The sequence below is a fragment of the Camelus ferus genome, chromosome 27 (assembly GCF_009834535.1).
Source record: "Camelus ferus isolate YT-003-E chromosome 27, BCGSAC_Cfer_1.0, whole genome shotgun sequence".
NCBI lineage: Eukaryota > Metazoa > Chordata > Mammalia > Artiodactyla > Camelidae > Camelus > Camelus ferus.
The window spans coordinates 23617180-23629701 of NC_045722.1; the positions used below are offsets into that span (position 1 = coordinate 23617180).

General features: G+C 59.9%; 1 protein-coding gene across 1 annotated transcript in view; it reads left to right on the forward strand.

Moving 5' to 3' along the window:
• The first annotated feature begins 1742 nt into the window (after window positions 1-1742).
• KLF13 (Kruppel like factor 13) overlaps window positions 1743-12522 on the forward strand; it is a 43384-nt gene continuing 32604 nt past the window's right edge. Inside the window, exon 1 of the mRNA XM_032469196.1 lies at window positions 1743-2765. Coding sequence (XP_032325087.1) covers window positions 2177-2765 — 589 coding nt within the window. The 5' untranslated portion in view covers window positions 1743-2176. The remainder of the gene's footprint in view (window positions 2766-12522) is intronic.

Below are 12522 nucleotides of genomic sequence, written 5' to 3' on the forward strand. Positions count from 1 at the left end.
TTACTTGGTCAGAACACAAATCTCTTAAATGTCATCAACACAATTCGCCTGGGAGAAGAATGATTACTTCCTGCCAAGAGGAGACCCTGTTAGAGGAAACTGACCCAGCTGGCCGGTAGAGATCCCACCCCAACATAGCACATTGTGTAGTCTTCCCAGAGAGCACAGGCACCACCAGCGAGAGGGAACTTGAGGGTTTTAGTTAGATACCAGTTTACAGGTCACCGTAACATCCAACCCAGAACGCCTGTCTCTGTTCCTCCTTGGTGACCTGAAAAGAGTTTTTTCTACTCAAGCCCCAAATTAATTCGGTGAGAAGTGGCTGCTCTTAATTTTGTGCGCAGAATTACTTTGCCCCGCCCACCCCTCTTCTCTGGTCCACGGGAGTTGAGTGCCTGGGCTGCCCTCATTCTCCAGGCTCCCCGCGCGGACAGCTGACACTTTCGAACGTCTATCATTAAAGGCAAAGGAACCAGGGGCTGCAAACCCCGGCCCCTGTCTCCCACGGTCAGGAGCCGGCGGCGACGGCCCGGAAAGGGGCTTGCTGCGCTTGGTTCGGGCCTCCAAGGTGATGGCCTAGGCCTGGAGAAGAGCGGCGGGGATGCCGAGCAAGCGAGGGCGAGGGCACCGGTCAGAGCCAAGGGCAAGTCGGAGCGGCGGGGCGGGGACACCGCGGGCCGAGCGCATCGGAGCGTTTCCATCGGGAGGCCCCGACAGTGGGTGGGTGGGGCGCGGTGGGCAGGGCCCTCGCAGCTGGTGGCGTTTGAAGCCTCCCACCACGGCGGGAGAGGGGCAGCCTGGAAAAGTTGGCAGCAAGCCTGCGGAGGGGAGGCGGAGGAAGGGGCCCCGCGTTCCCCAAGTAGAGGCGCTGGCCGCCCCAGCACGTAGTTCACTCCTGCGAGCGCAGGACGCTGGGGGCACGTCACCCACGCAGCCGGGTTAACCACCAGCCTGGGGCCAGTCTGGCTCCGGCCGACCTGGTCTCCAGGGCCGCTCAGGACCGGTCGGGGAGATCTTGGTCCCTCTAGCGGGCGCAGCCCCGCCCCACCCGACTTCGCTCCTGGCCGGGCCGCGCAGAGGGCCTGAGGCTCAGCCGGGAAAGAGCGTGGAGCTGGGCGCGGCCACCCAGGAACCCAGCCTCGGTGGGGTGCGGCCAGAGCAGTTCCGCCCCCAGGCCAGACCGGCAGCCCTGAACCCGGCCGAACGGGCACGCCTCTTCGCCCAGAAAACCGCGCTCCGCAGGGGAAAGAGACCCACCCAGGCGCCCCTCACAGGCTGGGCTGTAGGGACAAAAGGGCCCCCTCCCGAGTGCTCGCCTCCACACGGGTGCAAGACTGTCACGGTACAAAAGCTCTGGCAGCAAAATACCCGGCGGAGTCCCCACCGCGGAGGGGAGGGGGAGCGGCCCCGCCCCGTCCGACCCACCGCCCTCGAACGTCGTGCGTCAGCGTGCCCGGCTCCCGGCTCCGGTTTCCGCCCCTCCTCCCGCCGGCCAAGGAGGCACGCCCATTGGCACGCGCAGGCCCGGCGGCCTGGTAGCCATCTCTCGCGGTACGGATTGGCCAGAGCGCGGAACCCCGGACCAATGGAGCCCACCCTCGTCCTCGGCCACGCCCCCTCCCCAGGCGTGGGCGCGCGACCGCCCTACCCAGCCGGTGCGCGCTCCGGGATCCCCGCCCCCTCCGCGTGCGCAGCCCCCGGCTGCCGCCGCCGCCGCCTGTAACCTGCGCCGCCAGGATGTGGCTGGGGGCTGACGTCGGGTCCAGATGTGGCCCCGGCCCCGCCCACCCCCAGGGCCGGGCCGCCCACACCGAGCCGCGGCGCGCACGGCTGCTGTCCCGCCTGCCACAATGCGCGGGGAGGCTGCGGCCACGACTTGGCGCGGTCATCCCTGACGTCGCCGCTCGGCATCCTTAGGACAGGCCGCCCCTGACGCCTTGCGGGGACCCCACTCGCCCGCGCCCCCCATGCGCTCACTCTTCGGTGCCCAGCCGGGCGGGCGCCTCGCAGACGCGGAGCCGCGCGGGTGACGGCAAAGGCGGCTGCGCGCCCAGCCCAGCCCGTGGAGAGGGCGCGCCGCGCCCCCGCCCTCCGCCCGCTCTCCGGAGGCCGTGGGTGCGGATGCGCGGCTGACGACTCGCAGCGACTAGCAGTGCCGCCGGCCGGAGCCCGCAGCATGGCAGCCGCCGCCTATGTGGACCACTTCGCCGCCGAGTGCCTCGTATCCATGTCGAGCCGCGCGGTTGTGCACGGGTCGCGGGAGGGGCCGGAGCCCAGACCCGAGGGCGCGGCCGCTGTCGCCGCCACCCTGCCCCGTGTCGAGGAGCGCCGCGACGGCAAGGACAGCGCTTCGCTCTTCGTAGTGGCGCGGATCCTGGCGGACCTTAACCAACAAGCGCCGGCACCCGCCCCTGCGGAGCGCAGAGAGGGCGCCGCGGCCCGGAAGGCGAGGACCCCCTGCCGCCTGCCGCCCGCGCCGCCCCCAGCCCCCGAGCCTGCCTCCCCCGGCGCCGAAGGCGCGGCGGCCGCGCCCCTCAGCCCGGCTTGGAGCGAGCCCGAGCCCGAACCCGAGGTGGGGCTGGAGCCCGAGCGAGAGCCGGGGCCCGCGGGGAGCGGCGAGCCCGGCCTCAGACAAAGGGGCCGGCGGGGCCGAAGTCGCGCCGACCTCGAGTCCCCGCAGAGAAAGCACAAGTGCCACTACGCAGGCTGCGAGAAAGTTTACGGGAAATCCTCGCACCTCAAGGCGCACCTGAGAACTCACACAGGTCAGTGGGGCGGCCTGGGCACCCCTAGCGCGCGGACCCGGGCCAGTGCCAGCCGCCCCGCCACGCCCCCGGAGCCGCCGGCCGGCCAGGCGCAAGGGACGGCGGGCCGGGAACGATTGTGGGCTCGCCCCTTACCCCACCGCTTGGTGCTGGGGTCGACCCCGCTCGCGGTTCGAGGCGGCTCGCGGCCCTGGGAGCCGGCGCCCGCCCGGCGACCGCGCCCCCGCCTGGCACGCCCCCTCCCGGGGCGCGCTCGGGCGGGGGCGACTGGCGTCACCGGGACCGGGGCCGGGACCGGGGCCGGGGCCGGGGGCGGGGACCCCGCCCAGGCCAGGGGGCGCGCGGGCAGGTGCGGGCGGGCGAGCTGGCTGGATGGGTAGGGGCCGCGGGTGCTGCCTGGGGAGGTGGGTGGCCCAGGCGCCCAGGAGCTGCGGGGGAGGGTTGTCCTCGCCCGGCCCCTCCCCAGTCGGCTGGGCGCGCGTCCGCGAGGGGAGGGGCCGTCCCAGGTCGGGCGCGCGGCGGGCGAAGTTCACGTGGGGACAGGGTTCCCTCCAGGCACTCGGCACATTCTTCGCTCTCCTCTTCCTGTAATTTTTCCAGCGCTCTAAGGTTCAATTTGTCGAAACCGGAGCCAGCGGCGGCCGACGCGGGGGGCGGTCCCGGGTCTTCGCCTGCGGCTCTTTGTGGGAGCCCCGCCCATCCGGCCGGCGGGGGCGCGCCCGACCTGAGGGGGCTCCTCCGCCCGGCGGCGCTTTCTCCTGAAACGAGCTCCCCGCCGACAGCCCGTCGGCCTGCGCCGCCCTCTTCCCGGCCCCGCTCTCACCTGCCGGGGCCGGATGCGGGCAGGCAGCACCTGCGCGGGGGCGGGCGGCCGGAGCCTGCAGCCTGGGAGACGCGGACCGCCGCCGGCCCCTCGCCCCCGACCCTACGGCGGTGTTTCCCTTCGCGCGTGCCCGGGACTTTGTAGTTGATTTTTCTGTGGTCGTCTTTTGGTTTTTAAGCACAAAAGTGGAAACAGCCTTTTAATGGATGGCCATCTTTCTCCCCCAGTTTGGTTTAAAGAATTGTGTTTTTCCTGAGCTCACGGGAAGTCTTCTGTGACGTTTAAGTCTTACATATCAGGGACAGGTTCAAAGCCCTTACACTGCTACCTTGTTATCAAAGGTTTAGGCTTTCTGTTTGTAAAATAGTTCACAAGCTGATTAAAAGGCTGATTTAAAAACCGCAGTCTTAAAGAATCTAGAGCCAAAGGGCTCTTTTCTCCCGGTCATTTGGAACTGAGCCGGCCCCAGGTCTACAGGTGTCAGGAACCAAGGATCTCACGAACTTTTCCCACCAGGCTTTGCCCGCATTTCTGGTCCCACGCTGTGACCGCCTCAAACCACGTGGCAGATGGTGGGGTCGCGGGTGAAGGCGAGGCCGTCGTTAGGCTTTCTGAGTCAGAATTAGGGGTGTGTGGACTCAGGAGAGGGGTGGGGACGTCACTGCCAGAGTGGGTGTGGTCGTGGGGGAGGGGCCAGGCCAGGTTCGGAGCCAGGTGGGGCAGCGTTTGGGGCGTGACTGGGGTTGAGTACCGCGTTGGGGGCGAGGCCAGTACTGGGAGGGGAACTTGACTGGAAAATCTTTCTCCCAGCCTGTTTATCTGTGGCCTCCCACCCAGTTGCAGAGGGGCTGGCCCAGGGGCGGGGCTCGCCCGGGGCTCCGCCGGGGGATACCTTCTGGGTTGGCTCGGCCCCCGTGGTCTAGGCTGTGTGCCCTGCCTGCGGGGTCCAGGGCAGGATGGCTAGATGATTGGAGCAGGGCGCGCCTCTCAGAGTGGGGTGGAAGCCAGTCTCTCTGGGGTACCTGGAAACCGAAGGCTGCCAGAAGAGGATGGCAGTGTGCTACGTCTAAGAGCAGGGAGTTGCCCCGCCCTCCAGGTGTGTGGAAACTCCAGCCAGATCTCTAAGTCAGGAGTGCACAGTTCCCTTGGGGCCCTTGGAAATGAAGATTTCCAAGTCCCAGATGCTGACTGCAGTTTAAGGGGTACTCCAGGTGAACCTAATTATGAACGAAGACCCTACCTATGGTCGAGGGCACGTCCATGCCTAGTTCCAGCCTGAGCCCAGGTGTGCAGAGCATAAGTGACTGGTGTTACTAGAGGAGACAGGGGCCGCCCACAGGAGGGAGAGGCTTGGCGAGCTGGCTGTAGGGGGTGACCGAGAGGCCATCCTGGGAAGACCGGAGCAGCAGGCTCTGGTCTGTGGGCTCCCAGAGTGTTCTGGGGGGTCTCTGAAAGCAGTGTTTCAGGTCACGCCAGGCCTTTCACTCTGTCCCCTGAGGAACCGCCCCCCCCCCATGGTAATTACATGGTAGGGACTGAATACCAAAACCCCTTTAGCCAAGGAGGCAGTTGGCAGCTTGATCTGCCCAGCTCTGTGACCAGGGACACAGGCCTCCCTGCAGCTTGATGATGCCTCCCTTGACCACCTGGAAGCGGGAAACTAGGATGTGTGCGTGTGTGTGAAAATTCTTTAGGAAGTCCTAGGGTCAGCTTTGACTCTGGGTGGACCTGGCCTTCCTGGCTCTGCTTTCATCTCCTATCCCCACTCCGACTAAATATGTGCAAAGAGCCACCTGTCCTGCTGGCTGTGTGGCAGTGTGGCCTCCCACCTACACCCCCCAGTAGTCATCCAACTCTGTCACTTTGTGGTGATTGTTGACGTTATAGCAAACGCATGATAAAACAAAACAAAGGCACAAACGTCTTTGCAACTTGCCAGTCATTATTTGGTTGATTGTAACTTCCCAGCTTGGATTTGGGAAGTTTGCTGAGTCTCACCATGGGGAACACCTAGACCACGACCACATTTTCTTGGAGGCTGAAGGGCTTTGATTTGAAAATTCGAGGTCTTGAAGAAGGAAACTTCTGTAGCCCTCTGAGGGCAGACCCACACCCTGAGCTGCCAGGTCCCGAATCTGGAGATTCCTGCTTGTCATCCGGGGTAGTGGGGCTCGGTGGGCCCCTAATGTAGTGGCCGCTCTGTCTTTCCTGGCCAATGTGCCCCAAACACGTTCTTGCCTATTTCTTCCCGCAAAGAATTGTCTCCAGAACACCTCTGTGCCCTGTTTTCCCTCCAGCATCAGTAGCCAAAATATCCCTTGCACCCTGCCTGAGCTGGGCCCATTTCAGCAGTTCTGGGCTGTGCACCCTCCCTCCTGCAGCCCCCGAGAGGTGTTCCTGGTCACCTAGCCTTGTTTGGGGTGGGGTAAGGGGGTAGAGTCACATTTCCTCCTCTCAGCCGTTTCCTGTGATGATTTGGGCAGGGTTTGTTTGAAATTTATCTTGGCTCACTGGACAAGGGATTCGATCCTGAGTGATAGTAATGGGGCCAGGATTTAGGTCCTTTCCCCCAGTACAAGCTCTGGCCTTAACACACGGTCTCCAAGCACATGGAGCCCTGGCAGGTGCTCCCCAGGGCAGCTGCGTTGGAAAGGCAGCCTGTCCCAGTGGAGGGTGACTGACTGGGATCTCCTTCACCCTGGGCAGACCAGGTTGGCAGAGGGCCAGCTCTTGGTCTGGGACACAGCCAGGCCAGCAGCTCCAGCTCCTGCCCACCCCCACTTCAGTCCCAGGCTGCCCATGGGCCTCATTGTGAAACTCCTCAAACAATGCAGAAGTGAGTAGACAGAATGTACAAGCCTTCCCCTCCCCCAGCTAACTACTGTTCCCTCTACGGGTGTGTCTCTTTCTAGACCCTCTTCATGGATTTTTCTGTACACATGCATATGCATCTGTGGAGTAGATGATTTAAAAAATATACGTATAGGATCCTACCAAACACAGCCTACTGAGCCTTTTGGTCCATGTGTTTGCTCAGTGAAGCATTGTTATTCTTTTTCCTGGCTGCATTGTACTCCAAGGTGCGCCTCTGGCTATGCCATAACTTACCCAGCTTCTTACCTGCTGAAAGCACAATGATGTTGCTTTTCTCTCTCTCTCTTTTTTTTTTTTTTTTTTTTGCTATTATAAGATGTGCTGCAATGGACTCTGGTGTGTGTTCTGGTGTCCAGCCAGTGTTTCTGTCTGGTTGAGACCTGGGGTGTTCATGACAGCAGCGTAGGCAGCATTTAAATGTGTTGTGGAGTTCCTGTGTTGACTTCAAAGACACGTTCTGTTTTTAAAGGAAATAGACTGACAGTTCTTGGTCTCCCTGGTACTTAAGTTCCTGCTGTGTCTCTGGCTGTCTTTTTTTTTAAACTTCTCCCAGTTCTCCTTTTGTACACGTGACAGCATTATATTGAGACCATTTGAAACAACCTTAACAAAGCCATCGTTACTTTTTCATGCCCTGAGGCTCTCAGCCCCTGCAGGCATCAGGTGTAGCCCCCCTGCGCGCTTCTTGGCACAGCCTGTGGTGTGTGTGTGGGGGGATGGGGCGATGCCACCTGCACCCCTCCTTCCCCTGCCTGAGACAGGAGGCCCTCCAGTGTGAGCCGGCTGATAGGACCACGCCTCACTTACCCAGAGGCCCTGTGTGTGGGGCTTGATTGAATTCTCTGGAACCAGCAGAGTTGGGGGCCCTCCCCATCAGAGTAGGGACTGTGGGGTTTGCTCATTGACGGGAGCGCCTGGTGGCCCCCACACTCTCAGGGCCTGTCTGCTCTGACTTTACCCTGAATCCAGGTGGTGGTTTGATTCCTAGATGGGGCAAATCAAAAGGGGAAGGCTTGATGGTGGCTAAAAGCAAGGGAGGAAACACAGTGAAGGGTTATGAATATGTATACATGTGCTTTTAAATACGTAACTCGAGAAACCCCACAAAACCGAATAGCACTAGAACAAACACGGGGTGTTTGTGGAGGGCTGCTCTGTCCTTCTGCCCCTGTGAGGCCTGCGTTCTGTGATACCTGACATTCACAAGGGAGATCTGAGCTCTCGGGGCACTGTTAAAGAGTGTCTGGTTTGTGCTTTAAGAAGGCAGTTAAAATAGTTTTGTTGTTGTTGTTGCTTTTTAGTGGAGGTACTGGGGATTGAACCCAGGACCCCATGCCTGCTAAGCACATGCTCTACCACTGAGCTATAACCCCCCCCCCAGTTAGAATAGTTGTTAAAATAAAAACTTGTAGAATGACACGCTCAGTTCTCACATCGCGTCTAACACGTCCACACTGCTTGCTAGGGGCCTGGTGTTCTATTTGCAGCCGTTTATAGTAAGCTGTTTAATCTTCACAAGGACCCCACGAGATAGGCACTGTTATTGTTACTAGTGTTTAAATAAGGATGCTAAGCTCAGATGGGTCAAGAAATATGACCGAGGCTGCACAGCAGATGAGGGTGGAGCTGGGGCTAGTGCCTGGGCAGCCACGCTCCTGAGTTTGGCTGTGCCCACTGGGCCTGACTGCTGCTCCCGTCCGGACCGGGTCCCAGGGGACGATAGGTGAGCAGGGCCTCCTGATGTCAGAAGCCCGCACACCCCTTGCACATATTCATATACCCTTCTCCCTGAGTCACTAGTTATATTTGTCACACTTTTAAAAAATCTTTTTGGGGGAGGGTATAGCTCAGTGATAGAGCAAGAGCTTAGCATGCTTGAGGTCCTGGGTTCAATCCCCAGTACCTCCATTAAAAAAAATAATAAAATAAATAATAAATAAACCCAATTACCTCCCCCACCAAAAAAAAATCTTAAAAAATCCTTTCCTCCTTCCCTCCCTAATATTATATTTTCTCCCTTTCTCCAGATACTACACATTATCTAACTTATAGTCCATACTCAAGTTTCTCTAATGATCCCCCAGATGGCACATCTAGGCCCGGGATGCAGGTCATCACACATGGCATTTGCTTGTCATAAGTCTTTAGTTTCTCTTAGTCTGGAAGAGCCCCCCATCTTTGGGTGTACTAACATTTTAGGGATCCCAGGCAGTTGTCCGGTTCAACATCCCACCATCTGGATCGGCCTCGTTTCCTCACAATCAGATCCAGTTTAAATGACATGTGGTCAGAAATACAGTGCAGTGCAGGTGACAGTGGGCATTCCGTGCCCCACAGTGGGGACACTCTGTTAGCTGGCTACATGGCTGGGTCACATGGTGAGGGAGCGTCTGCCGGTTTTCTCCACTGTGAAGGGATGTTCTCCCCTTAATAGTAGGTAACCCTGGGTGACACTCTGAGAGGACCAGGGTGCTGCCGGGGCAGGCGTGACACTGGTGACCCTCACTGGGCTCCTGCCTGGCCCATCTGCTACGATCCCTGCCCTCCGCCCCATGCAGGAGTGTCTCAGGCGCTCCCTTCCCCAGACAAGGAAGATATCCTCATTTTATGTTGCATCACATACTTCCAGATGGTATTTCTAGCAGCTCGGGCGGTGGTGATGGGCGTGTTCCTCTTGGTCAGCCCGCCCACTCACACCCTGGCACCATGCCCATGGGTGACCCGTTTCTCAGGCCTGGGTGGGGCCTGTGCCCGGTGATACCCTGGATGTCCTGGTGGGTCTCTGCACGCTTTCCTGAAAAAAGCCAAATACTGTTCTGAGTCCGCACACCTGAGCCTGTTTTCCTTTCCTGTTTCACAGCCTCACAGGGGACGCACCCTTGGCCCCCAGCCCTGTGGCTCTACAGTGGGCTGGTGAGGCTTCCTAGGGGAGACTCGGGGGACCCTCAGCGGGGGTGAGGCTGGTTGCCCCTGCTCCTTCGGTGCCTGGCTCTGCTGTGTCTTCCACCTGCTCTGGTCCCCTGCCGACCTGGGGCCATCCTCACGCTTGCTGAGGGCCTTGTATGCTGGTGGGGGCAGGCTGGCCCAGTGCGGCATCTGCCCTGACATCACTAAGCACAGACAACGAGGGCAGGGGGGCCCACTCCAGGGTTTGACTGTGTGCGAGGGGAGGGTCTTGGTGGGGGAGTGGATCTGTTTATTGTTCCCCTTTTTGAAGTTCATCACACAAAAACACTTGCTAACCAGGAACTTGGCCTCACTCTGTGGCCATTGGCCAGTCTGTCCCAAGGTGACCTGACTGAAAAAGTGCTGAGACTTGAGGTCTCAGATTACATGTCCCTGTGCTGCTGCCCCAGGGGTGTGGCCTGCCCTGCACGGGTGGGTGACCCGTGGTCCCCGAGCCCAGGGCATAGGCCTGGCTTCTGGAGCTGGAGCCCAGGGTGCATTGTGGGAGAGCTTTGCAAGAGACAGGGGCCCAGATCAGCGGGCACTCACCAGAGAGCTTGGGGTGCGCACTTTGCTGGGCTCGTGTCTCAGAAGCAGCTGCTGAAGGTGGAGTTCTGGTGAGGGCCTGTCTCCTGCAGACTTGGCAAGTGGAAAGGAAGCTTCGAGATGGGAGCCAACCAGGTGGGCTCCAAGGAGCTCAGGGGGGCTTCCTGTCCTGCACCCAGGGCCACCACCCAGACGCAGAGGGACTCAGGAGGTGATGGCTGGGCAGCCGGCTGGTGCCCCGGGGCTCAGGATGGAGCCTCCTCCCTCTTCTTGGGTTACGTTGCCCCCAGGTCATTCACCTCTAGTGTGAGCAGGACAGGAATTTCCTCCCCCTATAAATTCTTTCTCTGAGCTTTTCCACTTGTTTTTAACTCTTTTTATTATATAAGTGCTCACTAGGAAAAACAAAAGAATAAATAACTTGTTTGGGGGCTGGAGGAAGAAGCTAAAGTTAGTGAAAGATCAAGCATATAAGTTTTTGCAAGGAAGTGTTGGGAAAGAGAGAGGAAGTAGAAAAGGCAAAGGAGCCCCAGCACTTGGCCCGCAGGAGGGGAGGAGCAGGCCCAGGGGCCCAGGCGTGTCCTTGGCGGGAGTGACGTTTTGCCTGGGCTGTTGGCCGGCTGACTTGCTCAAAACCATGTCTGAGATGACGGGGAGGGTCCCGGAGGTTTGGGGGGGTTAGCACCCCGGCTGCTCCCCAGGCATCTTGTCAGTAGCAAACCTCGACAGGTTTTCCTTGGAGGAGGGCTGGTAAATGTGGATTAATTACACAGTTGCTACTAACTAAGCTGTGGAAGGAGTGGCGAGCAGTCTGGATACTTCGTGGGCTCCGCTTGCCTCCCTGACTTACTGCCCCTTGTCCTCATTCCCCGGACTGGCCACGTCTGGTCTGCCCACTGGTCATACGTGGCTTTTGTGTCTCTACCTGAGGTCCTATCCCATTGGGCATGCTGAGTGAGCATGGCGGGGTGGGCTCAGGCAGTGTAGACGCTGCGTTAGATCCCCTCCATCCCATCGCTGAGATGTCACACTCTGGAAGGATTTCAGTTTGTTCATCAGTTGCCATTTTTGTCCCCAGGCAAGGGCGACGTGGTGGGAGGAGGACCCCCAGGACTCCAGCTCCGGCAGCCCAGGGTGCTGCGGGCAGTCACCCAAGGTCTCCTCGTCTTTTCCAGAGTGCCCCCTATGGGCTACCTGTGTAGCACACCCTGTGTTCTAACACTGCTTTGTTCCCTGGCCGCAGACCCCAGGGGATTCTCTGGGAGAGTCTGAGGGACTTTGCAGGGTGCTGTCTTCTCTGATGATGAAGCTTCACTGTCATTTTACGCGGTGGGCCCGTGGGCATCCCAGCAGAGCGTAGGCAGCAGGGTGAGCTCATGGGGGTTGTCCTGAGTTACCGTCAGGCCCCAGGGGTTTGCAGGAAATTCAGCTGTGGCTCCTCACAGGTGCTGATTTGAAGCTGCCCTTCCCTCAGCTGGGGCTGGGTATTACGTGTCAGCACTCTGCTTGCACGGGTGGCATCATTTGTTCTTAAATTCCCTCACTTTAGTCTTTGAAAACATCAAGCTTTATTCTCCCTTTCCCGGATCGTCGTTGTCTCCCTGAATTATGAGCCAGGTGTTGAAACACTTTCCCGTGTTCAGCTCCTCCCATCACATGTTCAGCATTGCCCGGAGCCCCGGGACACAGATATTTATGTGTGTGCCATTGTCCATGCGTGTGTCTGTGTGTGCACATACCTGAGTGTGTGCACGGGGTCTGCCTCCCGCCAGAGTCAGGACAGTTGCTTCTTTGGAAGGAAGGCAGTCCAGCATGAGGTCTGGCTGGTGGCCTGTGCTGTGACAGGCATGTTGTTCTGTACGACCCCCAGTGGGGCCGCGTCATGTGGAGTCCTGCAGGAGCGTGGAGGGAGGGAGGAGCCTCGTGTGCCCCACTGTGACTGCTGGGGCAGGACTGGTCTCAGGGTGGAGGGGACCCTGGCGCTGAGCTGGACGGTGCAAGTTCCTGGTCCCCGGTGGGGCCCTCAGCTCGGCCCTGGATGGGGCCAGCAGCCTGATGTGGGGGTCTGGCTGGGGCTGGGTGAACCCACCTAAGCTGAGCTCTGTGCTGCCCAGCTGAGGGTCCAGCCTGGTGTGTCCTCGCATTTCCTCCTCCTGCCTCTCCCTCCCCTTCCTCCTCCTCCCCTCACACCTGGGACCTGAGCTTGTTTTTTAACCTGCCCTGAGGGATTTCTAGTTCTCCTGATGAGGGGAGGGTGAGTGTGCTGAGGAGCTGGAGGCTTGGGGAAGGTGTGGACACCTCTCCTTTGTGCTGTTGCCCTGGCTGGCTGGCGGACCGGTTGGGGGCTAGGGTGGGGCTAGGCCCCTGAGGACACCCCTGTGGTCCTTCCCGTGGGCTGTTGCAGGCATCAGCCTAGCTGCTCCCGGTCAGGCTTGGTCAGCATCCTCCTACACAGCAGAGGGAGGGGTAAACACTGGGTCTCCTTGGCAACCGGCTGAACCAGAGCTCTTGTGGCCAGAGAAGCTCTCATTGTCTCAAGTTTCTAGGATGGGCTTCTGTTTTGATTTT